Source organism: Podarcis melisellensis (genome assembly GCF_964234715.1).
Source record: "Podarcis melisellensis genome assembly, chromosome: 9".
Taxonomy (NCBI): domain Eukaryota; kingdom Metazoa; phylum Chordata; class Lepidosauria; order Squamata; family Lacertidae; genus Podarcis; species Podarcis melisellensis.
In genome coordinates, this window is record NC_138541.1 from 54,193,741 (window position 1) to 54,220,183 (window position 26,443).

General features: G+C 41.0%; 2 protein-coding genes across 3 annotated transcripts in view; one reads left to right on the forward strand and one right to left on the reverse strand.

Annotated features, from left to right (window-relative positions):
• Positions 1-26,443, reverse strand: part of PPAT (phosphoribosyl pyrophosphate amidotransferase) — a 50,952-nt gene that overhangs the window by 19,007 nt on the left and 5,502 nt on the right. Inside the window, exon 2 of the mRNA XM_081924544.1 lies at positions 315-381. Within this exon, the coding sequence (XP_081780670.1) occupies positions 315-381 (67 nt within the window). The remainder of the gene's footprint in view (positions 1-314; positions 382-26,443) is intronic.
• Positions 2,293-25,253, forward strand: LOC309377348 (uncharacterized protein). Of its 2 annotated transcripts, none has more exons than XM_081924501.1 (10): positions 2,293-4,257; positions 8,108-8,194; positions 10,123-10,602; positions 11,779-11,868; positions 11,975-12,079; positions 15,718-15,801; positions 20,641-20,712; positions 22,052-22,411; positions 23,383-23,445; positions 24,899-25,253. In XM_081924501.1, exons 1-10 carry the CDS (start codon positions 3,879-3,881, stop codon positions 25,117-25,119), a joined length of 1,941 nt encoding a protein of 646 aa, XP_081780627.1. In that variant the 5' UTR covers positions 2,293-3,878; the 3' UTR covers positions 25,120-25,253. The 2 variants fall into 2 exon arrangements, with proteins under 2 accessions (XP_081780627.1, XP_081780628.1); XM_081924502.1 differs by having other exon boundaries at positions 10,165-10,602.

Below are 26,443 nucleotides of genomic sequence, written 5' to 3' on the forward strand. Positions count from 1 at the left end.
CTAAGATCATAGGAGGTTACCCTCTTAGTTGTTCCACCACCCTCAGAAGCTTAGGGTGTGGCAGTCTAGGAAAACACATTTTCCATGGCAGCCCCTAAGTTGTGGAAGTCCCTTTCCACAGATGTGCATCTAGCACAATACTGGGACACAGGTGGCGCTGTGCCACTGAGCATCTTGGGCTTGCTGATCAGAGGCTTTTTAAGGCAGGGACAAAGTAGAACTGAGAAAGTTGGCTACCCTACTTTATAGTTTCTACTTGTGAAAGCCACACCTTCTCTTAACTATATAAACAGTAAACAAGCTTCCCAGTTTACCTTGTGTAGTTTGAATGAATGGGCTGACTCGCCATCACTTGTCACAATCCCAGCACTCTCTTGGCCTCTAGGAGAAAAGCAAAAGCAGATGATGGTACCAAAATGGTATTTATATATTCACATTACCCAAGTGTGGATTCCTATGTAGTAAAAACAGCACCATCCATACACAATATGGAAGTATCAAAATGCCTAGACAACATATTTGTATGCAAACAGATAACCATAAAGGGGAAAAAATCCTACGGCAAGAGAAACCCCATCCTCCTGAATTTCACCTTCCCTCATCAACCACCAAATCCAGATACAAGGCTCTGGTTCCAGAAAGGAAGTACAATATGGGGGTGGAGACACAAAGAAACACAAAATCTTACAAACAAGTTCAGTGTGACAGCGGATATGTAATATGCTTTTGTTTTGTTTTTAATTTGTATTTGTTTCTGCAGACACCAATACACTTTCTTGTCTATATTGCACTGCACTGTATTGTACTTTTCTAAGGATGAAGAAGTGTGGTGGCATTTCTAAAAAGGAATTGCAGGGCTGTGAACATAGGCGTAGCCAGGAGTTTTGTTAGGTAGGGTAGGCCTTTTGTTGGGGGGGGGGAGAACCTCAGTTAGCTATGTATTTTTGTTGATTTTTATTGATGGGGGGGACAGCTGCCCCCCCCTTTGGCTATGCCCATGGCTATGGAGGTTTTACTTCCCAAGGTGTACCCACATTTTTAGTCCTAGTCTTCCCTTCTGGGAAGGTTCTGCAGGATTTTGAGACAACCGGAACACCCTGCCAAACCTGTTTGCCAGATGTGAGAGCGGAACATACCATAGGCAGTGGTCCCTCTTTTTAGACAGCCCTTGGGCTCTTCAAAAAAGTAAAATAAAAATATTTTCTCTCCAGACTGTAGCTCAGCAATGGGGAACCTGTGGCCCTCCAGATGTCACACAACTATATATAGTGGGGTTGCCATACATCTGAAAATTTCCCAGACATATCTGGAATGCTGCAGTCGGCAGTGGCATCTGGGCAGAAAATCTACAAATTGTCCAGTAAAATCTGTACACATGGCAGCCCATGTTGGCAATGTCATTCTTTGCTGATTATCCGTAAAATTTCTGTCCGGATTTTCACTGTTTGGAATATGGCAACCCTAGACTATAGCTCCTATCATCCCTTGCCACTGGTCACACTGGCTGCAGCCGGTGGAAACTGGAGCCCAACCAATATCAGGACTCGATTTTCCCCACCCCTGTTGTAGCTCAGTCAGTTGGTCATTTACCGAGGCCATAAAGGCTGCCAAATCCACCAAATATTGAAAGCACCTAGCTTCCACAAAAGGATTGTGGGAACCAAGCAGAGGGCCTTCTTGGTAGTGGCACCCGCCCTGTGGAATGCCCTCAGACCAGATGTCAAGGAAACAAACAACTACCTGTACCTTACTTTAAGATGACATCTGAAGGCAGCCCTGTTTAGGGAAGTTTTTAATGTTTGGTGTTTTGTTGTGTTTTTAATATCCTGTTGGAAGCCGCCCAGAGTGGCTGGGGAGGCCCGGCCAGATGGGCAGGGTATAAGTAATAATAATAATAATAATAATAGTTGTCGTTGTTGTTGTTTTGTTGTTGTTGTTGTTACCTGCATTCATTGACTTTTTCACTGTCTGACAACAAGGCATACCCTTCATTACCAGTGGTGACTCAATATGTTTTGCTCCCTGGAACACGGTCCAAATCCCGCATCCCAGGTAGGGACACCATGTTAAATACTGCAAGAAGGCCATTTAGGCAACAATTCCTGTCTTCATCTATCACCCCACTCTTCAAGGTATAGCCTGAAGCAGGTCACTCTCTTGCTAGACTTATGTACAACCCAACAGGAAATGCTTTCACCCATCACAAAACCCACAGTGCCAGGTTTGCGAAAGCACAAAGAATCTTAAGGGGGGGGTGGAATCCTAAGGCAGTGAGCTGTTCCCCTACACAGGGTGCCAAGCGAAAGGGGAGCAAAATTGAGACAATTCATAATTGAGAAGATCCATTTTGGGGCACCAAATTTTGGCCTTGCTCAGGGTGCCAGATTATCAAAGATTACCAAAGTGTGTCCCTAGAAACCTTTGTGCATTTGCAAGAACATAAAATATACATGTACCCTTCTCAGGAAGAGATGAGAAGATTTGGAAACAACAAACCATACCATAGCAATATCACCTATAATCAGTATCTGCAACATGCAACTGGCTCTACAGGTATTGAAGCATCTTTCAAATTGCTCACGTGTGCATGTTGACAATTAAGTGGGAGGAAATAAACCTACTGCAAAATACTGTATCTACATGGAGCAACGGTGACAGGAATGTATAAAAATAAAATGAAGAGCTGTTTAAAGTAGTTTTAATTATATACAACCAACATTTATGGGTTGGATATAGGCATAACCATAGCTAGAGTAGGTCTGTGGAAATTCATGAAACTCAGGTTAGTCATGATCACCTTAAGTTCCACTGATTTTAATGGGTCAACTCTAAGTGTGACTAAGTCTGAATTCAATACAATATGTATTTTTTATTTTGTTATTTTGAAGAAAAACCAAAGCTTTTATTTGGAAAAGACAAATCTACTTTTCTGGACAATAAAAAAGTCTAATATTGTTTCTCCGAGACTAATTTGTTCTTATTTTTTTGGTTGCTCATTTTTGTGCATTGTTGGTAAACTCAATTAAATGTCACCCACATGAAATTATTATCAATACAGAGGTACCTTGGGTTAAGTACTTAATTTGTTCTGGAGGTCCATTCTTAAGCTGAAACTGTTCTTAACCTGAAGCACCACTTTAGCTAATGGGGCCTCCTCCTGCTGCTGCGCCACCGGAGCACGATTTCTGTTCTCATCCTGAAGCAAAGTTCTTAACTCGAGGTACTATTTCTGGGTTAGTGGAGTCTGTAACCTGAAGCGTATGTAACCCGAGCTACCACTGTACCTTTAAATCTTCAAAATATAAACTACAGCCATTCTGTTTGCTACAAATCACAAAATGCCTAAACATGTGGATACAGAATTTACTTAAACTGCTAAATTTGCAGTTAGACTACATCAATCCACTGTACGTAGAAACATGCCAAATTGTGAATCACAGGCTTATGGCAACAATCCTAATATACATGAACATACTTTGAAATCAAAGGCACTTACTTGCTAGTAAGTATTACAGCACGAGGGTCCAAAGCTATTGCAATTCAGTCTGCAGCATATATTTAGAGTCTCAATTTTCATTTTAAAGCACTGCACACAACAAGGGTTAAAGAATGCATTTTGTCAAGCAGAAAACAGCTTATTCGGAGTGCCAATTATTAACATACTTTGTAATCATTTGTGCCTGAGCTGCTTTATTTTCCTGCCTCTAATACGGAACCTGCTTATTTGGCAGTTTCTCAAGTTACTCCCCTCAGGCAGCTTGAGCCAGTAAAACTAGATCCTTTCATCTCTGTGGAGCTTACTGACAACCAGCCGTCTGGTTTCCTAGGAAACAAAATCTTGGCTAGAAATAGTGAATCATTTCCAGGTCACTTTCAACATGGAGAGTGGAGCAGGAAGGCACTGGACTGAAGAGGAGGTTAAAGCCTTGTTAAGCGTCTGGTCAGAAAAAAACATCAGAAAGCAACTCCATGGAACACTAAGGAATAAAGGAATATTTATTTACATTGCTAAAAGGCTACAGGAGCTGGGGATCTGCAGAGACTGGAAACAATGTCGTGCAAAGTATAAAAACCTGAAATATGAATATAGGACAGTTAAATATGCCCACAACTCAGGAGATGCTACAAAGACCATGAAGTTTTTCCACGAATTGGATGCCATATTGCAACATGAACCTGTCACACAGTTAACAGAGGAAGAAAACGGCAGGTGTTCAGCAAATGACATCATAAATGCCACCAGGGAGAACAATGAAGGTAAAAAAATAATAATATGAAAATCGTTTCTGTATTATCTTTACCTGAAATAAATTTAGAGGCTGCTAGGGTTCAATCCCCACTTTGCACCACAGATGGCACAGTTGGAAGAACAAACTGACTTAATGCACTCTCTCCTTATCTGTGTGTGTGTATGTGTGAAAGGGGGGGCGGGGAGGGCGGTTCTGCTCACCAGCTTTTCTATAAATACATAAGCCTGATGGTAGTTAAACCAGCTGCTGGAGCTAGCTAGACTCATGAGGCCTTTGCTGTAAAGGAAAGCAAAAACCTCAGAGCAGGGGCTTCCAAACTCCTATTGCTTTTTAATTGGGATTTATCTGTCACTGTTCATATAATAATATATACATTTTTTGCAGCTATCTAGCTCATACCAAAGGGAAATAATAATTGTGGAACGAGCTGTGCTACTGAAATAGAATTTAAAATGCTGCAGAGATGCATTTATGCTCAGGTGGAATGAAAACAAAAGGGCCAAGGTCGAAAGACACATATTTGTAGTGATGGAAAGATGATGTCCCTTTTTGAAGTAGCAGTTAATGAATATTCCTTTGGATAAATATATATACAGTAGAGAGAGAGTGTGTGTCTCTTTCCTTTTCACAGTAATAATAAAAATAGCTGTAGTCTTCAGAACAGCTCCTCCTATTAACTTGTTCAGCTGTGAATATCTGTGCCATGTCTGTAGCTCCTCTGTATGTCCCTTTCGGAGCTTGTAGCTCTAAAAAGCGGCTTAAAACGCTTTAAATAATAGCAGTAAGTAATATGCATTCCAAGGCAGCTTAATATTATATGTTTTCCAGAGGCCTGTATGATGATATGTGATATATTTTGCTTGTCCCTTGAAATCAGAGAATTAAAATTGGAAAGGCCAAACGTTGCAAATACAATCCGCAATACGAAAGTATGTTTATTTTATATATATATATATATATATATATATATATATATATATATATATATATGCAGGTTTTGGTGTCCTCGGGTGTCTTCCCGTGTAAAAGTTGGGGTGTCTAGGCGACGTTTCGACGAGGTCTCACTCGTCATCTTCAGGCTGGAGTGAGACCTCGTCGAAACGTCGCCTAGACACCCCAACTTTTACACGGGAAGACACCCGAGGACACCAAAACCTGCATTCCTGTACCCGTGAAAATCTACGAAAGCATATATATATATATATATATATATATATATATATATATATATATGGGGAAATTTGTATGTAGTTGAGAGACTGGCGGTTCTACAGGAGAGGGTTAATGGGCCTCTCCTGTTTAATGCTTAAAGTTGGTCAAACCTGCTGGCCAGGTCTGGCCAGGCACATCCTTTGTTATGTAAATAACAAGAGATACGTTGCCGTGGAAACTAAATAGTTAGACAATTGCTCCTTGAAGGTTTGGAATGGGAAAAGATGGGGGGGGGGGGCAGACCTCCCTCCCAACTAATAATCAGATAATTCAGGTGTCTGTGTGAGAAGACTGCAGTTTAGACAGAAAAAGAGACAGATAGCCAGTTTTAGGGTTACAGGGTAATTTCAGTCTCCTGGAATTTTGATGTCTGAGCAGCGGTATTTTAAAGCACTATCTTATCTTTTTAAGTCCAATCACTGATAGCAGTAAGGCCAGAAATGCCCCCCAAATGCTCTGCAACACATATTTATATTAAATGCAAAAAAGACAAACTCACTACAATGACTTTAAAAAACAAATTTTAAATAATCTTAAATTTTGCAAGGGGGGCATGTGTGACGCAAGACTTGCCCACCCCAAAGAGAGCCAACATCCACTGAAAATACATAAACAACAACAATAAATATGGACAATGAGCATCTGTCCTAGCTAACTCTTATCGGGGGGGGGGGGGTTCTAGCTTGAAATACAGCACTAACATCTTCCTGTTCTGCTTTCACAGGCACATTTTAATCACTGTACGAAACATTATTTTGTGATCATAATGAAGAAAACACTGGCCTCCCTGCACTCTAAAAGGATTATGACTATATATCATATTCACAGATTTAATGGGAAATAAACAGGAATTAAACACTCACCAACTTATTGATATCCCTTTTTTATCCAATAATAATAATAATAATAATAATAATAATAATAATAATAATATTTTCCCACTGACCCTCTAAGAAGCTATGGGCAACTTGCATTTTACTGGCACAACAGTCTTGTTAGGGAGGTTACTCTGAGATATGGTGACTGTTATAAAATCAATTAATCACCTTGTTTCCTCCCCCATTTTAAGTCCCACAGTCTAGTCAACAGGCAGCGAGTTGTTGTACTCCACATAGATTCTGTCAACGCAAAGATTTCTCATACAGCACGGGGTGCAAGTGGGGAGGGGAAACAAGGGGAAATTCCTGTCGTTTTGGCTTCTGCTACCACAACAATTTAGATGAACATGGCCAGTTATCTTTGAAAACCAGCCATCAGGTTGCTTTCTATTGTAGTCTCTTCATACACTGTAATTTCCTACATGTTGCATGCAGGAAGTGAGCAGCGAAATAAACACAGGGCTGCATTCACACACAGCACTGAGCCATAGTTTAATGCTACATGGATTAGAACATATTTGAATAATTAAATTATTACTTTCATATTTAATAAATTTGTTGTAATGCATAAATATTGTGGGGAAAATAGAAGACTGGATCTTTCTTCTAGCTTTTTCATTACTGAAGTACCAGTACGTGGGAAGTAAGAGTATCAGTCTTGGCTAACAATGAATTGTGCTGTAGTTTTTATTTCCTTTTAAAACGTGATACAACTTGCTTTGCTTACATGTGTTTCTTGAGTCTGGGTCAGGGAAAAAGGCAGAGTATAAATAACTATACAATAGCAACAACAACCACAGCTACTGTTGCTGCTGCTACTACTAACAGCACCACCACTCCAGATTCAATCCTATACAGTGGTACCTCGGGTTAAGAACTTAATTCGTTCTGGAGGTCCGTTCTTAAGCTGAAACTGTTCTTAACCTGAAGCACCACTTTAGCTAATGGGGCCTCCCACTGCCGCCGCGGCAGGATTTCTGTTCTCATCCTGAAGCAAAGTTCTTAACCCGAGGTACTATTTCTGGGTTAGCAGAGTCTGTAACCTGAAGCGTATGTAACCTGAAGCATATGTAACCCGAGGTACCACTGTAATCACTTCCCAGCTAGTAAGCCCCCACTGGTATTGTACTGCAAAAAATAAAAATGCACAGATGCTAAATAGCCTTTCATCAGATGAAGATTGTGTGATCTTGTCCTTTCCTGGCCTACATCATTAAATTGCTATGTAGAAAATACTGGCTTGGATCTAACACTTGGATAAGTGAATGAGTCACATCTTCCACAAATCCGAGGGGGTCTCCTTATTCCCTGGGGTGGGCTTTGGAAGACAGAAGAGGGTGGAAAGGCCCCATCTCAGGAGTAGAGTTCTGCTCAAGATTCTTTGGATTATAACCACACCATCTACTATCATCTACCTACCTACCTACCTATCATCTATCTATCTATCATCTATCTATCTATCTATCTATCTATCTATCTATCTAATCTAATGACCCTTTATTTCTGCCTCTTCTTCTTCTTCTTTCAGTTTTACATTTTAAAATGCTGTGTTATGTTAGGGTAAGTTTTGCTGTAAATATTATTTGAAATTAATATATTCAAGGTACTAGCCTGGCTGAGGATATCTGATGACTGTGAATCTATGTTGTAGCTTCAATAGGAAGTTTGCATTAGAAACATCTGTAGCAAGTCATAATTCATATGATAATATCTTTGTTGCCTTTCCTATGTATAACAATTCTTTTTTCTCTCTCCCCCCCACCCCAGGTGAAGTTGCAGTTACACTGGAAGAGGAGGAAGATCCTCCTGCAAATCCACTACTTTTTATGTCCCACTGCAGGCCCATTCAACTAGGTAACAAAGGATGGCAAACGAGAGACAGCAAATTCTCTGTTTCTCATACTCGTTAAGAATGGAATATTATTGTGTCAGAGGGACAAAAGAAATAAGTTGGAAAGGTTAGGGCATTCAGGGATGGTTTCTTATTGCACAGTTTCTGTGGTGTTTGCTTTAACGTCTACATAAAACACAAGAAAACAAAATTATTTATTTGATGCAACAATTCGGTTCTTGATTGGAAACAAGAACATGGTTTGAAGGCAGAGGAAGTAGAAACTCAACTCAACGTGCAGTTCATGGGCACTGATATAAGGCTATGAAATAAAATTGTCAAACTCTTCTGTTTCATCAGCTGAGATTCAGAGAGGACTATGTGTGAGTGTGCAAGTGCTTCTGTGTGCGCAAGCATAAGGGGTGTGTGTGTTTCTATTTTTCATTGTTTCAGGAAAAAACCTCTTAAGAGTGCTGCTGCAAAGGTTTTCTGACTTTTCCAGGGCTCTTCAAGAGCCATCTGGTAGAAGGCTTCTGTTGAAGCAGAAGTCAATCTAGTGTGTTTTTGGAACAAACTCTGAAATAGGAATCAGACTATAAATGGTGCTTTCAGGTGCATATCAAACGATAGAAGGAGTAAATTTATTTCTTATGTACTGTGGGTGGTATTCCACCAACAAGTCCTTGTCAGCACAATAATTTCTGCTTGTGCAGTGAGACTTCTCCCCTCCCCTCCCCACATATGCCACACACCCACTCCTCAAATCTGTTCCATAGGGTTGAAGGAACCCCTAGAATGGATTTCGGAGGAGAACTTTCCACAGCATACCCTTGTGCTGCCAGAATGATTGCCTTAGCATTGCACTAAGTTCCACTTAAAATGTTTTGGAAAGTTGTTTGCGTGCTATGAATTTGGACATCTCATAAGATATCTTAACCAAATTTTGAATTATGTTCCTGAAGTGAAGGAGCAGGTTTTCACCTATGTTTGGATACAATTGGACATCATTTTGAATTAGGGTAGTGCTCTGAATCTTTCAAAATGGTAGTGATTGTTACCACTGATTTCTAAACTGCACTGATCTTTCACACTTTATATTATTTATATATTATATTATATTATATTCTAAAACCTTGACCCCCACAGAAGAATGAGAGTACCACTGATAATCTGGTGCCATCATACCCTCCAACATTTCCCTGTTGAAAATAGGCACGTGCCATCCCATATTGATAATTTTACTATTTATATCCCACACATCTTATTGGGTTGCCCCAGCACTCGGGGCAGCTTCCAACATACATAAAAACATAATAAAACTTCCCTATACAGGATTACCTTCAGATGGCTTGGGGGTTGGGTAACTCAATAACCCGCCAACATTTCTCCAGTGAAAGTAGGGACATCCTAAGGAAATACGGGACATTCCGGGATCAAATCAGAAACTGGGATGGCTTCTCTAAATCAGGGACGTCCCTAGAAAATAGGGACGCTTGGAGGGTCTGTGCCATTATCTCAGATTCTGTTTCTGTACGGCTTTGCTCTGATAATGTATGTAATGTTGGCTTTTGTTAAATCAGAGAACTTACTGTATATGTCAGAGTTTTCCAAACTTTCCTGGCCTTCTGTTTTTTTTGGACTACAATTCCCATCATACCTAACAACTGGTCCTGCTAGCTAGGGATGATGGGAGCTGTAGTCCAACAACAGCTGGACAGCCAAGTTTGGGAAACCCTGCTATATGCTAAACCAATTTGTTTTCTACCTTGAATTTATTTTTATAACAGTGCCCAGAAGTAAAACTCACTGAGCCTTACTCCCAGGTAAGTGGGTATAAGACTGCAGCCTAAATGTGCACAGGAATTAAAAAGTTCACCAAAACCATTTTTTTCTCTCTCTCTCCTCCCACCCTTTATTTTACCTTATCCTGACCCCATCCCATTCAATGCAGGTAACACATATCTGAGTCTCTCCCCTATTCTGCCTGATGCAGGTAACCCAACCCCAATACTAGATGCGACCAGAAGTCTGCCATACATTCCATCTGTAGCAAATGAAGGAGGAAAACACTGGACTATTAATGAAGTTAGAGCTCTAATACGTGTCTGGTCAGATAAAAGCATCCAGCAACAACTCGAGGGAACAGTGAGAAACAAAAGAATATTTGAACATGTTGCTGCTAGACTCCAAAAATTTGGAATCGACAGGGACTGGAAGCAGTGCAGGACAAAATATAAAAATCTAAAGCATGAATATAAGAGTGTAAAAAATGCCCAATATTCAGGCAACACAAGCAAAAGTATGAAGTTTTTCAGAGAGCTGGATGCTATTCTGGGCCACAGCAATGCAGATAAAACAAGCAGGTCGGATAATGATGACAGCGAGAAGCCTATAGAATGGGTAGAAACTAAAACAGAGAAGAATTTCAGAGGTAAGAGTTCTAAGCCATCAAAATTAGTTTTATCAGTTTTGCACTAGTAAATATATATACATATGAAAGTTTATATATAAAAGTGTGTTTAATTCAAAGTACAAATAAATTAAAACTAATAATTAAAAGGTCAAAGAAGATAACAAAAACAAAACCGTAAGTACAAAAAATAAGAAGGAATGTGAACTGTGATGAGGTTTACCTAGTGCCCTAAAGAGGATATTCCATTACAAGATCTGAATAGAAATACAAAACTACTGTTTATGATAACTCCAAATGTCAGAAAGCGCAATGATATGCTGATAAGGTAGAATTTGTACTCTTAAAATGGTCTCTAGTGGATTGTATGGAAACACAAGTATTGTTGGGGTGGGGGTGGAGCCTTGGGCCACTGCTACCAAACTACATTGTACCCCCATTTCCTCGCCACCCAGTCCTGAGCAGCTTGTGGCTCACTGACATGAATGCAGCCAGCCAGTTGGTTTTTCTGTCTGAAACTGACAAAAACTCTGTGTGTAGAGGATCTTTGAGTGTGTGAAGCACCTAGGAATATTTAAATATCTTTAAGTCCCTTTTAAAAAATGGAGATGCCAGAGGTCATTTGCTGGAAACACATTTACAATGTACTGATAAGGCAATGAAAAACACAAGTATTTATAGTATAAATAGTTAGCTACAGTTCTGTGCTTCCTGAACTCCACGTAATACATTTGCAAGAGCATATGATTCAACTGAGAGACAAAACCTTATTTATCAGAATGGCTTGGAGGCCAAAGTAGAGATAAATAGTTATACTTTACGTAGTATTAAGCTAGCAGGGACTAGGAGGGGAACAATAGAGGTTTGTCTAATAGAAAGTCCCATCCCTTTTTATCTTTGATTCTTTCATTCTTTTCCTCACTCCGGTGTATCTAATTCATTTAAATGTAGGTTGCAAGGACTTTAAGGACAAGAGTCCTGGTTTTGTTTAAGTTACTTTGCAGAATTAAGCCACATGTTTGGTGCTACATAAAACTGGATAACTCACTTTTGATTTTCTGGGGGCCATCTAGAAAATGCCTAAGCATCTTACTATTTTTTATTTTATTTAAAAAGCTGTTTCCTTAGAATAATTGCAGTAAGACTCCTTATAATAATTTCACAACCTAATGTCATAACCTGTAACATTTCACTCAGAATTACATGGAGACACAGGTGCGGAAGATTCTGTTAGTAGTATGTCAGGAGATCTGCAGCTCACAGACACAAGGAAAGTGAAAGACCCAGGTAAACACAGAGATACTGTTTGTGAATCCCTCGATTAAAATACAAGTAAAATATAACTGCAGTAGGATGTCAGCATTTGCATAACTATCTCTTTTTGTGCGTCTAGTGCTCCACAGCGCAGTAGACAGAACTAATTCTCTAAATGGAGATTTGGAAGAGCCCATTACCACACATGTGAAGGAAGACATAAAAGAAGAAGTTACTGACTTAGGTGAGCAGCATGTAGTTACAATCTACTAAACAACAACAGAAGGTTAAATGTGAGGACGTATGTTAGGTGACAATTTAAAACTGTGAGCCAAGCCCAAGCTTATTCAATGGCCAACAATAAAGGTGGGCAAGGATGAGACCTGTACAAATCCCATCATAGAATTGTAGGGCCAGAAGGGACCACTAGAGGCATCTAGTCCAACCCCTCTGCAATGCAGAAATCTTTTTGCCCAACATGGGACTTGAACCCGCAACCTTGAGGATAAGAGTCTCATTCTTAGCTATCCTGATGGGGATACTTTGTCCATAGCAGAAACAAAGACTTCATGGAGGTCAAGTGATGAAAAGCCTAAAGGGCTATCTTTTGCATGTAAATGTTACTTGTAGCAATAAGCCAGGTTTGTTGGCTTATCTTGGTTTATTGTTAATGAGCATCATGCTCATGCATGCAGCCTGATCGCTTAACACTTTGCTCATCTCCTGTGTGAACAAACCATGAAGCTGAAATTACACGTGGCTTGTTAGGCTCTCTGAACCTGGATCCCTGGCTTGGCTCACTAGGCTTAAATCAAGGTTTCCGGACGGCTTACGATCCTGGCTTGTTTGGAACACCAGGATCACCGGCTCAGATGTCAAAACAAGACATGCTTTAAATGTGGCTTCCTTGCATCTCCCACTCATGTCAGGGGAAGGGCAAAGTGAGAGCAAGTAGGCTGGCTGCATCTCACACTGCTTTGTCACAGTAAATCATGGTAAGTCAGGCTTTTCATTAGCTTACCATCATTAGATGTTCTCCTACGGTTCTAAACACTACCTTTTAGACAGTCACAAGTTGCCTTATGTATCATGTCCAATTTGAGTTTGCACCCCCACTCTCACTCCCCCTTCCCCACACTGTTTGTAATTCTGCCCAGGGTAGAGATGTAAAACTTTGAAGCCACCTGGGATGGGAAGAGAGAAACCAGACGGGGAGAGAGAATCCAATCAGAATGCATGCAATAGGCATATCAACCCTAAATTTTATTTACTACTCTTAAGATCATGCATCCTAGCTGGCAGTGAGCACTCAGTAGAATGCTACTGTTTATTATGGTTATGAAGTCTATCTCTTTAGTTCGTATTTGACCAATAACTGCCAGTCAGTGCCTGACCAACACCAAATATGAGTTAAGAGGCTACAGAAGGCCCTTGACTATCTATATTGGAGTGTACAATATGTCTCCTGTCCCTCAAAACCTGGTTGCATTTCAAATTTTCCTACAAACACAGCAGGTTTCTGAGATACTTCTCCAAAAAAAAAAAAGCATAGTTGCTACACATAGTTTACTTAAACAGCCTCATGCTGGCACCAGCAGAGGGTGCCAAATTACTTTACCATAACAACTTATAAATCTATATAATTGGCCCACTCTTCTAATGCAAGAGAAAAAACTATGGGCTTGCCTGTTTGCTCTGTGTGAAGGAACTTTAACTGATGACAGCAAAACTTGGCTACAATTTCAGAAATCCCATGTTGTCAGTGAGTAGGTAAGAAACCAATTTAAGCAATGCCTTTTAAACACAAACCAAATTCAGCAATTATTTATCAAAGGTCTTATTTAGAAAAGGATTTGAGTAATTTCCTTTAGTGAAACGCTATGGCTGCCAGTGATCTTTTGTTGCTCAATGTTTGACAGCATTATCTAACAGCCCGAGACCATGGCTTGGAGTTAGATAACGCAGTCACTGACCCCTCTGCACAGCCTTGGACATTTACCTCTTTGCTGGGTCAGCCTCTGCTGACGTAACTGACAAGATGATCCGTCGCATCCTTTCTATCACAAGGGGAGCATCATCAAACAGCCAGAAACCAATTACATTAAAGGTCAGCATTCCACCCACTTCGCCGTCATGAAACTCCCACAGCATAGAGAAAGAGGCAAACAATTTGGAATAACTGCGATTGCGCTGCCAAAATGTCTTCCTTCAATTAATTATCTTATTAGAGAATTCTCAGTGTCATCAGTGCTATCAAAAGATGCAGGAGTATAGCTCTACAATATTGGAAGAATACTGTGTTTTTTCTGATGGTGACTCCAACCTGTTTCAGTCAACATAGGAGCCAACTCCTAGGGGCCAAGGGGTCTTCGGTTCCCCCCAATAAAATACTTGAGGGGGCTACCCCCCGAAGTTTATGGGCACTGCCATTCAAATGATGTGTATGTCCTGTGTCAGGTGATCAATTTTTTTGTGGGACGGGGCTTACCTGCCCCCTTTTATTCAAGTTGACACCTCTGGCATTCAATAAAATGATTTTCACAATCCATTTGGTGGACAGTTTCCCTCCCAGAAATGAAAGAGAAGGCATAATAACACACTGGTCCATTTACTAAATTAATGTAATTCTGGGGACACAACCATTTCGATGATCAGGTTTGCTTAGCACAAAGCTGTGAGCATGAGGCTACTGCATTCCTCACCTGGTCCTCCTGCTGCTACATGGCCATGAGTGAAATCATGGTTTGGCTCAGCATGACATGCAAACCAGGCCTCTTTACACACAACAACTTCACTTTGTGTGACAGTGTTAGAAATTAGCCAGGTGCATTTCGTGACTGGTGCAGGTTCAGTTGCAGAGATCTCTGGATACCAGGTTGGTGACAGACATCTCCACCAGGCTGGCTCCTCCAACTTTCTTAAGCAGGGAAGCAGAAGAGCTTATTTATGGCATTTATATCCCACCTTTTTCTCCAAGGGGTATATGGTTTGCCCCCCTCCTCAGTTAGTCCCTACAACGACCCTATGAGGTAAATTAAGATGTTGTGACTGGCCCAAGGTCACGCAGTGAGTTTCATGACTGAGTGGGAATTTGAACCCTGTTCTCCCATATCCTAGTCCAACACTTTAACCACTACACCACCCTGGCTTCCTAGAATACTTCTGCTATGGGGAAGCTTTATAAATTAAGCAGGTACATAAGTATAGGGAAAGCAAAATGTCCCTTAGAGAAGGATCTGAAATATTCTCCTTGAAGCTTGAATTTGTTTTATTCCAGATTGTTTTATTTGATGTTTTAATGTGTTGTAAACCGCTGTGAGGTTGTTTTTTAAAGTAGCATAGAAAGTAAACAAATAATGACAGCAACAATAACAACAATAAACATAACGGGGGGGGGGGGAATGGCACCTAGACATTCTGTTGTGACAACTGTCACCCAGGTTTAAGGTGCCATTAGGCAATTAGCTTATGTATCTGAGTTTCCAACACTTCTTTGCAAGATCCCCATATGTCATTGTCACAAAGCCAAATTCCCCCCTCCCATCCCACCTTGACACCAAACTATTAAGGAAACTGGAAACTCTGTGTACATATCCCATACCCTTGTGCAGTCCACTACCTGCAGGTGAGCCATGAGTGAGAACTGGGCAGGCTATATGGGAGACGACCCTAGGTCTTCCAGTCTCCATGCACACTGATTGCATGCTGATGCTGAGAGGGTAAATGCGCACTTAGGCCATATTGGGACCCCATCACATGCCCCCCACGTGGAAAGGTTATGTCTAATGTTCTATACAAAAGTACCTAGAAATTCCATATGCTATCTTGGACCCAATAATTATAAGTAAATACATTTCTAAAGTTTACTTTGAATTTGCACAGAAATCCCAGAAGACGACGATTCCATCCACAGTACTCCTGAAGGTACAGAGCTCACACACATAAAGCAAGAGCCGATTGACGTAGGTAAGTCTACCATTTGCCACGTGAACTTGTAAACTCTTCCATCCTCATTTCAGAACAGAGGTTTAAAAGATAGGCAGCTTTAACTATTTAGCTTTTTTATATGTATAACTCAGTGTGCTTCTGATGCAACACTAAACTGTGGTTCAGCGGTATGTGGATGAACCTCAGCAAATCGTCCTTCCTTAGCTTCGTTCCAAATCGTCAGGAGGATTTCTGCTGAGTTTTCTTTCAGTTTCAAAAAATCTTGGCTTAGCACTATGTGTGAACCAGTAACCCTGGTTTACAGTGGGCCACATCCACTTCAGCCATGTGACTCTCGGAGCACTGGTCAAGAACAAATGCGGCCCTTGGGACAAAAATGGTGAGCCACTCCTGGGCTAAAGGAACAAAGAATGGGCGTTTGCAAACTTCACACCTATGATCAAGACTATTTCCAAGCCTTAGCTCTCTGTGACAATTCTGTTCATGACCTCAGGGAATTTCTGAAGTGAACTTCCATGGGAAATCAAGACTGAGAGACCTTAAATATGGTCATGCAAGACACCTTAATCTTCAACCCCAAGTACACTTACTAAAGGAGTCAGAGGTACCTCAGGTTACAAACGCTTTGGGTTACAAACTTCGCTAACCCAGAAGTAGCACCTCGGGTTGCGAACTTTGCCCCAGGATGAGAACAGAAACCACGGCGCAGCGACAGCGGGAGGCCCCATTAGTGAAAGCACGCCTCAGGTTAAGAACCATTTCAGGTTAAGAATGGGCCTCTGGAACAAATTATGTTTGTAACCCGAGGTACCACTGTACAGTTACGTGCTGGGCCTCCGCACACATAGGTGAAAACCGCTTAAGTGGAGAACCAGAGCTGAAGCTCTGGGACCAGCTGGAGTTTGGAGGTCACATGAGCAATGGTGGTTGTGCTACCCTGAGCTTTAGCTGCTAGGTAGAGAGGCTGAGTAACTCTCAGGGCTCTTTGGGGATTCCTCCGCCTTCACTGAAATCCTCTTTGGGCTCTGGGGAGGGTCTCTTAGTGAGCCACAAGGACTCTCCAGCTCTCTCCCATTTCCTGGTATTTATTTATTTATTGGCACCGCAGGTATATGTGGTCACAAACGAGCCAATTGCACATAAGTGGGAGGATGCCTGTACATGCCCATCAACTTTACTTCCACACAAACATGCACAGAAATGCATGCTGGATTAGGGATCTACAATACAGCACTCTGCTATCTATATTTATTGTCTCTCGATCCCTTAAATCCAGAAACTGATGTAGGGTGAAAGGACCGTAAAGACAAATTTGGTGTTTTTAGGGACAACCAAATAAGCAATGTGTACAGATTACATAAATGCTATGGTGAAATACCACATTAAAATAGCTCAGTGAAGGAAACGTTGGACTCAATGCAGCCTTGCTTCCATAGAGGGAACACAGCATCTGTGCAAGTTGAAAGAAGGAATCACATCACATGAGTGCAATGAAATATTCCACACAGTAGTAAAGAGAATGCAAATGATAAAGTATCATGTGAACTGATTCCCTTTCTGCAGAATGCCTGCTCTGTTTTGGACATGTACACTCCATTTGAGGAAATTAGCTGCATGAAATCAGCAGCACCCAAATTCCTTTGCCCAAAGAAATGATAAGTAGTAGTTCAAAAAAAGGGTAAATACTGAGTACTTCAGAACAAGCCAAGTATCCCCCACCCCACCCCCGTTCTGGGCTCTAAAACTGAAGGCTAAACAAAATCTTACAAAGCAAACATGGGGCCCAGACCTGTACTTCATTCATAGTGCAAACATGTAGGCTGGGCCGAAGGATTTGCAAAGGAGAGTCAGCAGGCTTCACCAATTATTTTCTGCAAATGCCTTCCCTTGGTGTAATATTGTCATACCTCCCACCACCTTGGTCCTGAAACCAAAAGCATTTCATGGAGAAAGCCTTCCCTAGGGTGGGAGATATTTGAAGTTCTTCCTCTTTGCAGTCCTCCCCTATAAGTGGCCCACAATCTACAATTATTTTCAGAAAAGGGGTGGTCAGGACCATATATTTGCCAACATGATCTCTAATGGTCTTGACTTGGAGAGCGTGGTATGAAGGCACATGATGCAGCAAGGCCTGGGAATTGCAAGTGTGGGAAAATAAGTGCCACTTCTACTGTGCCATATGAAGAGAGCCTGGAGCAAAATCTGTGAGAGGACCGAGATATTTGGAACTCACACATCTCTCCACACAGGCAAGAGCCCCAAGCCCCTTCCTACATTACAACAGAGGCCTGTTCTACCCATGCACCAAAATGAAGTGGGAAATGAGGTAGCAGAGATCTGAGGTTCCCAAATACAGTGGTACCTCAGGTTAAGAACTTAATTCGTTCTGGAGGTCTGTTCTTAACCTGAAGCACCACTTCAGCTAATGGGGCCTCCCGCTGCTGCCAGAGCACGATTTCTGTTCTCATCCTGAAGCAAAGTTCTTAACCTGAGGTACTGTTTCTGGGTAAGCAGAGTCTGTAACCTGAAGTGTATGTAACCTGAAGCATATGTAACCCGAGGTACCACTGTAGATGGATCCCTAGTTCCTGAATGCTTCTGTGCTGAGTGGCCACGAGACTTAATTTATACAGGCCCAGATTACACCCAACGAACAAGTACCAACTGCTGTTTTAAACACTTCCCAAGCCACTTTAGGAAGGTTTATGGAAGACTGTAAAGTTATATTCATGTCCACCATACATACACATGGTGCAATCTAAAACAAAATTATTATTATTATTATTATTATTATTATTATTATTATTATTATTTCTACCCCGCCCATCTGGCTGGGTTTCCCCAGCTACTCTGGGCGGCTTCCAACAGGTGATTAAAAATACATTAAAACATCAGTCATTAAAAACTTCCCTAAACAGGGCTGCCTTCAGATGTCATCTAAATGTCATATAGTTCTTTAATTCTTTGACATCTGATGGAAGGGCATTCCACAGAGCGGACGCCACTACCGAGAAGGCCCTCTGCCTGGTTCCCTGTAACTTTGCTTCTCCCTGTAACACCCAACTTGTGACTATTTCTGTGCATGCCTTCCTCTGTCCTGATTTCAGAAGTTATGAAGCAGTATAACTGAAGCTGCATATATCATATGCCAAAAGCATCTGAATTTGGTTATGCAATCTAAAAGGCTTATGTAAAGGTTACACAATTTACATGTTTTGTTCCAAATTGCAACGTTTGCATTTGAAACTCTGGCAAGTAGCGGAAGGGAAAACATATTAATATTAAAAGCAGCAACACACACACTCTAAACAACCCCCCCCAAATATTACCCCAACCCAAGTCCATTAAGCAGCCTCAATTTTTGTGACTGGAGTCAGTCAGGGCCTTGCCCGGCCCTCCCAGGCCAGGTAGGGATAAGGCCTGCAAGGCAGGGAGCAGGTCTTCCAGGACTCACAGCCAATATCGTTTTGTTTGGGATAGTTTTAACAGGGAAACAATATTTTCATTTACTTTATACATTAACAGTGTCATTCTGCTCATGAAAGGAACCCCCCAGTTGTTTCCACAGTTCCTGTGTACTTGAGAGTAGGCGAAAATAAGATGTTTCTATTCAGACAGATTAATGTGAACTCAGATGTGAGTTGAATGAAAAGTGGGTTTTTTAGCTTTCCCCCAAATACTGGTGTGTTGTTGTTTTTTATATTCAGCTACTCTGAGCAGTAGCAGCTTCAAACAAAAAGTCATCAAGACACCATTCAGAGGCTTTTTGAATGTTTTAGCCAAAGCGACTAATTGGACTCTGGTGCTCTGAAGTATCCTACACTTGAGAAGCTCAACTTGAAAGACAGATTTCTCCTCCTAAGGGACAAACCATACATCATGTGCCAGAAACCCTTTTCGACATCTATACTGAAATCAAGCGTACACTGTATCATACCAAGAGCATAATAACAGAGCTTGTTATAATCAGATCAGAAATGTAGGCGAATTTGGAAAATAATGACCCTCTAAAAGGGTAAGACAAGGTTTAAGGCTGCAGTTCTCTGTACACTGAACGGAGAGCAAATCCAGTTGACTCCAGTAGGAGTTGTTTCCCAGTAAGCATGCATAGATTGGATTGGACTGCACAAAACTCTTAGGTTAGATTCAGACCAGATTACTAACGGTAATACTTGGGGATTTTTAAGAAAGCAGTTGTTTACCAGATGACATATGAAATTTTGTTACAAGACAACAAAGCCACATGGGCAGGGTATTATTATTATTATTATTATTTAATATTACAAGTGAAAGGGATGCAAAGGAAGAGTGAAGGCTACCATGGAGCTACAGATTAAGCCTGACCATGACAGTCCAGGCTATAGCTCCACTCACACACAACTGTTGTGGACATTATTTGCGGCTCTGCCCAATTGTAGGAACCTCACTGGCTTTTTGCAATGCAGCCTTTTGTAGGATGCCAGGCCTACAGCTGGGCCACTTGGCAGCCCTCTGTCTAGCTTATGATGCTATTTGCCAAAGGCTGCAAGGTGGAGAAATTATTTTTGAAATAACAGATTGTGCCTACATATGATAGCAGCTACACACTTTGCATGTTCAGGTCAACATTTTGAAAAGAAGGTGGGGAAAGTTATGGATAGAATCGAAAGGAGGCAGGCTTACCATTTTACCATTCCTGTCTTTTTCTGAAACCGCTCATCCTGCTCAAGAGTATTAATGTAGAAGTGTGGGAAACACAGCTTCAAATTTTATTTCGATTATTGCTGTTTTAACTGCAATTCTAGATGCAGATTGATGAGAAAGGCCCAATAACAGAAGCTATGCTTCATTTTTTTTTAATTGTCTTTTTAAAAATAGATGATGACTCTATCAGTACAACCTCAGAGGACGCACCTGGGTTTTCAATGTGTAAACAGATAACAGGGTCAGGTAAGTGATTGGTCCTTTGCTTTGGGTTGAGGGGCAGTGGGGAGGAAGAGGCTGTCAAGACCCTCCTTCGTGGATTCTGGTCCCTGGTCTTACGCCTCTACACTTTCCTAGTTCTCAGTATTGTACATTCATAACAAACAAAATTGTTGCAACATTCAGTGTTAACATGCATGTTTCCCAATGCAGAATCTGAATATTTTTTTTTCAAATAGGATTCTAGATTCCTGAGCAGTTTATAATTCTGTTGCTGTCCTGAAACACACTCAACTCTAGTCATTATCATTATTAGGGAATATCTATAAAGTCACATTTAATTCCGTCCCCCCTGTTACATTATATTACATGTCTGAAGGAGCTTTCTGAGACTCGAAGACCACAGTTCTAGACACACTTCCCTGAGACTTAAGTCTCGCTCAACTTAACAAAGCTTAATTGCTTTTGAATAACTGGAAAGTTACAATACTTAACACAAATGTAGAGAGCAAACCCCACTGAACAAAGCGATATTTACTATTGAGTAAACATGGCTGGGGTTGTACAGGCAGACTTGGATACAAGCTTTGATTCTTTTGGGGTTCCTCACCCCTACAAAGTAGAGTACGTCCATGAGCAAGAGCAGTGGTACTTATACCTGTGTGTCTGCACATCCTCTTAATTCTTCCCAGTTTCTCCTGTGTGAACCAGCTCTAAGGAACTATGTTAAGGCGGATGCTCAGATTCTGAAAACCTGGCCATATGCTATGGTTGGACAATTGGTTCACCACCAAAATGCACTCCAGCCTTCTATGCCCCTCTCGCATATGGATAGCCAGAGTCAGAAGCACCCTGTTCAATACAGAAAGATTTCTGTACCAAAGTAATACAGTATGCCAAACAAGATACAATATTCTACAGCACACTCAGAAAGCAAGTTTACTCTTCCCATTTGGATCTTTCCCGCGTTGATACACGGTGGATCTAATTCAGAACATTTCCTGTTACCTTTAAAGTGTTTCCCAAATGTGGGTCTCCAGCTGTTTTTGGACTCCAACTCCCATCATCCCAAGCTAGCAAGACAAGTGGTCAGGGGTGATGGGAATTGTAGTTCAAAAACAGCTGGAGACCCAAGTTTGGGAAACACTGCTTTAAAACAAGGGTAGAGAACCTGTGGCTCTCTAAATGCAGTTGGATTCCAACTCCCATCAGCCCCAATGGTTAGGGATAATGGGAGCTGTAGTCCAATATCTGAAGGACCACAGGTACTTTACTTCTGCTTTAAAAAGGAAAAATAAAGTTGTGGTTGTTTTAGTTTCTGAATATTAATCTATTATCAGTTATTTGTTTTATTTTGAACTTTCAGACCATCAAATGTCCTTAAACGAAGCACAGAATCACTTTAGAGTTATTACGATTAATGACACAGGAGCAGGAAAGCACTGGTGTGACAATGAAGTCAAAGCTCTGATAAATATTTGGTCTGATGAGGAGATACAGCAAATGCTTGAAGGAGCAACAAGGAATAAAGAAATATTTGAGGAGATTGCCAGAAGGCTAATGAAGGTTGGAATAGACAGAGACTGGAAGCAGTGCCGCACAAAATACAAAAACTTAAAATATGAGTATCGTGCGTTGCAAAAAGAAAACGATCAGGTTGGCAATGCAAGAAAGAGGATGAGGTTTTACGATGAAATCGACTGCATTTTGAGAAGCCAGCCCTCAGGTATGCATATCTGCAGAACTGATAAAACTAATTTTAGGTGAAGACACCGAGGACATAACTAACTAAAGCAGCAATGTGTAAGAGTTGGTTTGAAATATTATATGCCTCATACAAGTTAATATTACAGGAAGGTGACAGTAAGTTGTAGTTCAATGACCACTATGTCATATCCCTACAGAAAAATCAGAGCATGGATATACAGCCTACAAACAGACCATTAATCATTTTACTAAGCAGCTGGCAGAGGAAGAGTAGATCAGAGGGACAGGCTTCCCTTTCTCCACACCCAGCATGGAAACCAAATGGAATTGGGAAAGAGAAATGCAGATATCTGTTCTTTCTCAATCAACCCACTCATGGAATGGGATTACTTATTGCCTGTAGCTACTAGATAAGCTGGTAAATACAAGGCTAAATTAATCTTGCTCACCACTTTACTCAAATCTTTGGTTAAGCTGGAAGTCTGATTAGCACTAACTCCAGTGCCTGGGTTCGCTGTGATTAAATTACCTAGGGGTATTGTGTTTGTCTGAACCAGCCCATTCTTTGTAAGAATAAAGCTACAAAGAAGTGAAGCTGTAGTTTAGGCATGTGGTTGTGGTTCAGCATTAGCAGACTGGAGCACAAAGTGAGAGATCCACCTTCCCCACTCCAGGTTTTCTGCATAGATGGAAAAGATTCAGACCCTCAAGTTCACTGGCATATTAAGAAAAAACTTGTGGGAAGAGAGACCCACCTCACTTTACACTGAGAATCTATCTGGTTACTTTTTGAACTTGGACCAACAGTATTACATATAAATAAGAATGGTATTCATTTTGCCATTATACTAATAAAAACTGATGTCCCAGCCTGCTTCTTCCTTAGGGCTTCAAGTTGTCTTCTTCGAGCTAACACTTTAGCTATGTATTTATTATTAGGACCCATCTTTCTTAACATTTTGTCACAGAATACTTCTTGTCTTTTTAAAGAGACAGCTGCAGAAGTTACAGACACAGCCCCACTGAGCGTCAAAAGAAAAGCCTCTCAAGATGGTAAGAATTTATTTGCATTGTTACACTATTTTGAAGGGTAGACTGATGACACAAATTCACAAGAGAATACATCTCTAATGCGTTCATTTTCATCTGTGTCAAGTGCTTTGGGCACACTAAACCTGAAGAGAATAAACATCTGGATAGGAAACAAGGATGGATAAAGAAATCTGCCTTTTGTGTGTACAGGTTGCAAGGGGTGCTATTGTGCATGCAGGTAAGCTGCCTGACAAACATAGCTATGGATTCATGAGGCTGAATTGTAATCACATGCAACCCAATCCAAACCAGCCCACATCATTCAAGCAGAATACAAAAGATGGTCACATGCTCCTCTGCCTTCCACAGCAAATATAAACACTTATCTTCATATGCTGTCTAGAGCCACTGTATACTCTGGTTCATGCCCAAGAAAGTGCCAGGCTTGCACACTCCCTCTTCCCCACCTTACACAGCCGGGTCCATAATGTTAAGACATGAGTCTTCAAATAAAGTCAGCAGAAATCTACCTCTTTGCTGCATTAGGAGGAAATGCACTGGGTGTAATGTGTGAGCCCAGTACTTTGCTTGGACTCATTGGCACTCATGCACATAGCACGAAAAACCATGATTTAGCATTACAGTGGTACGACGGGTTAAGTACTTAATTCGTTCCGGAGGTCCGTTCTTAACCTGAAACTGTTCTCAACCTGAAGCACCACTTTAGCTAATGGGGCCTCCTGTTGCCGCTGTGCCGCCGCCGCACATTTTCTGTTCTCATCCTGAAGCAAAGTTCTTAACCCGAGGTAATATTTCTGGGTTAGTGGAGTCTGTAACCTGAAGCGTATGTAACCCGAGGTACCACTGTACATGCAAACGCAGCCATGAAGCTATATAAGCAGCAGTGATTTACATCAATGATGCAACTAACTTAACAAGCAAGCTCAAAAAGACAATGGCATACCAACATAAAATCCCAAAGTTTGCAGAAGTACTATATATATATATATATATATATATATATATATATATATATATACGAAAGCAAATATATATATATATATATACACACACACACACACACACACACACCATAACCCAAGGAGAACTGAGCATGTTCATGGCCACAGATTTCTGGCCAGTGGGGGGAAGAAACAGATAACTAGGGAGAAGGGGAATGGAAGGGCTATGGCTGGCAGGCACTTTGTACATGAGCTGTCCACATGGCAACCTTTCATTGAAGATCCCACTCACAAAAGTATCCCATGTACCTACCTCTATGAGCTCCTTTGAGGAATGGCAGGATACAATTGTGATAAGTAAATGTTACCGTTCACCCTCTAGCAAGTTTAACAAATACACCATTCCATTGGTCCTCATGACTTGCCTATTGACACATGCTAGATTCAAATGAGTTAATCTCTTCAATTCAAATTGTCACTAATCTCTTAAATTGCTTTTCCCCCTTTTATAGACCCCTCACCCATTCAGTTTAAGAAAAGTGTTTCTGAGAACTTAACAATCCAGTCGCAAAGTATGTCTGACAGCATGCATACTGTAATCAAGAGCCGAAGGATGCTTCTAGAGAGATTTTACAAGCAGGAAGAAATGCAAGATACCAGCAGAACACAGATGAATAGCAGCGTCCCTGCAGTGAAACAGGTTGGTTTAATCTCCCCCCCCCCAAAAAGATAAACATGGTTGTTTTTAAAAAAAGTTGCAAACCTCTCTAAGCAGTTTACTAGAAACATTAGTGTTGCAAATAGCAAACAGTTGAAAACAAGAAAAACATTTAAAGAACATGCCAAAAAGAATGCAGCGAAGCTATCTCCCTGTCAGTAGCCAGGAAGCAGCGAATATAGGTGCTACTACACTAAAAGAACGATAATAATAATTTATTATTAAGTACGGAAGAAATATGTGGCATTTGTAACAGTGCTGGGTCCACACATCAAAACCATTAAGTGGGCACGTATGATGTAAGGCAATCCTGCCAGTCAATTGGTCCCAAGCTGTTAGGGGAATTATATACCAATAGGTGAGCTTGGCCCAGGAACAGATTTGCAATGAGTGCAGATCTCTGAAGCAAGGGGAGCCCCGCATAGGGTGCATTGCATTGATCAAATCTTTAAGTCGCCAATGCTTGAATTGCTGTGGTCAAGTTCTCCTGATCCAGGAACAGTTCCAGCTTTTGCACAGCTGGTAAAAGATGCTTAGAAGTAAAGCAACACTTGGTTGACAGCAATGAAAAGCTAGTAGCCCATGATCCAAAATCAAACATACACACACCTGCTGCCAGATAAACAGTGAAATTATTGGCCAGATCAACAAACTTAATTGCATAGAAAATTCATAAAAATGAAGAAATCCCTGCTTTCTCCTGTAGTTTTCCCCCAGAGTAGTAAATTGTGCTAGTCTGTTGTTTAAATAAGGAATTAACACAGAATCCTGGCAGAACCTTTCATGGATCAGAAAATACACACAAAAAGCACATTTGACAAAGCCAGTTCAACTTCACACAGTCACTCGTGCCACAATAGTTTTGTAGTCTTTAAGCTGCCAGTGAACTGTTGGTTTTGCTGTTAATTACACAGGCTATCACAACAAAACTGCTTTGTGCTTTGCATTCCTAAAATTTCAAATACTTTAGTTTGTCAGAAGCCCATGCACGTCTAAATTTGTTTCCAGCACCCCACTTTCCATTATATGGTATGAGACATCATCCTTTAGTAAAATTTCCCATACTACAGTAATTCAAAGGTCTCAGACTACAGTCTTCTGTAGGTGGTAAAATAGAAAAGGCGATTCAATGGAAGCAAGTTTAAAGCGACGCACATTGGGGCAATCTTTTATTTCACATATATGCTCATGGGGGTCTGAACTGACCAGGAATGAGACCTTGGGGTCATAGGGGACAGCTCTATGAAGATATCAACCCAATGTGCTGCAGCTTCGAAAAAGGCAAATTCCATGTTAGGGATAATTAGGAAAGTAATTGAAAACTGCTGATATCATGCCA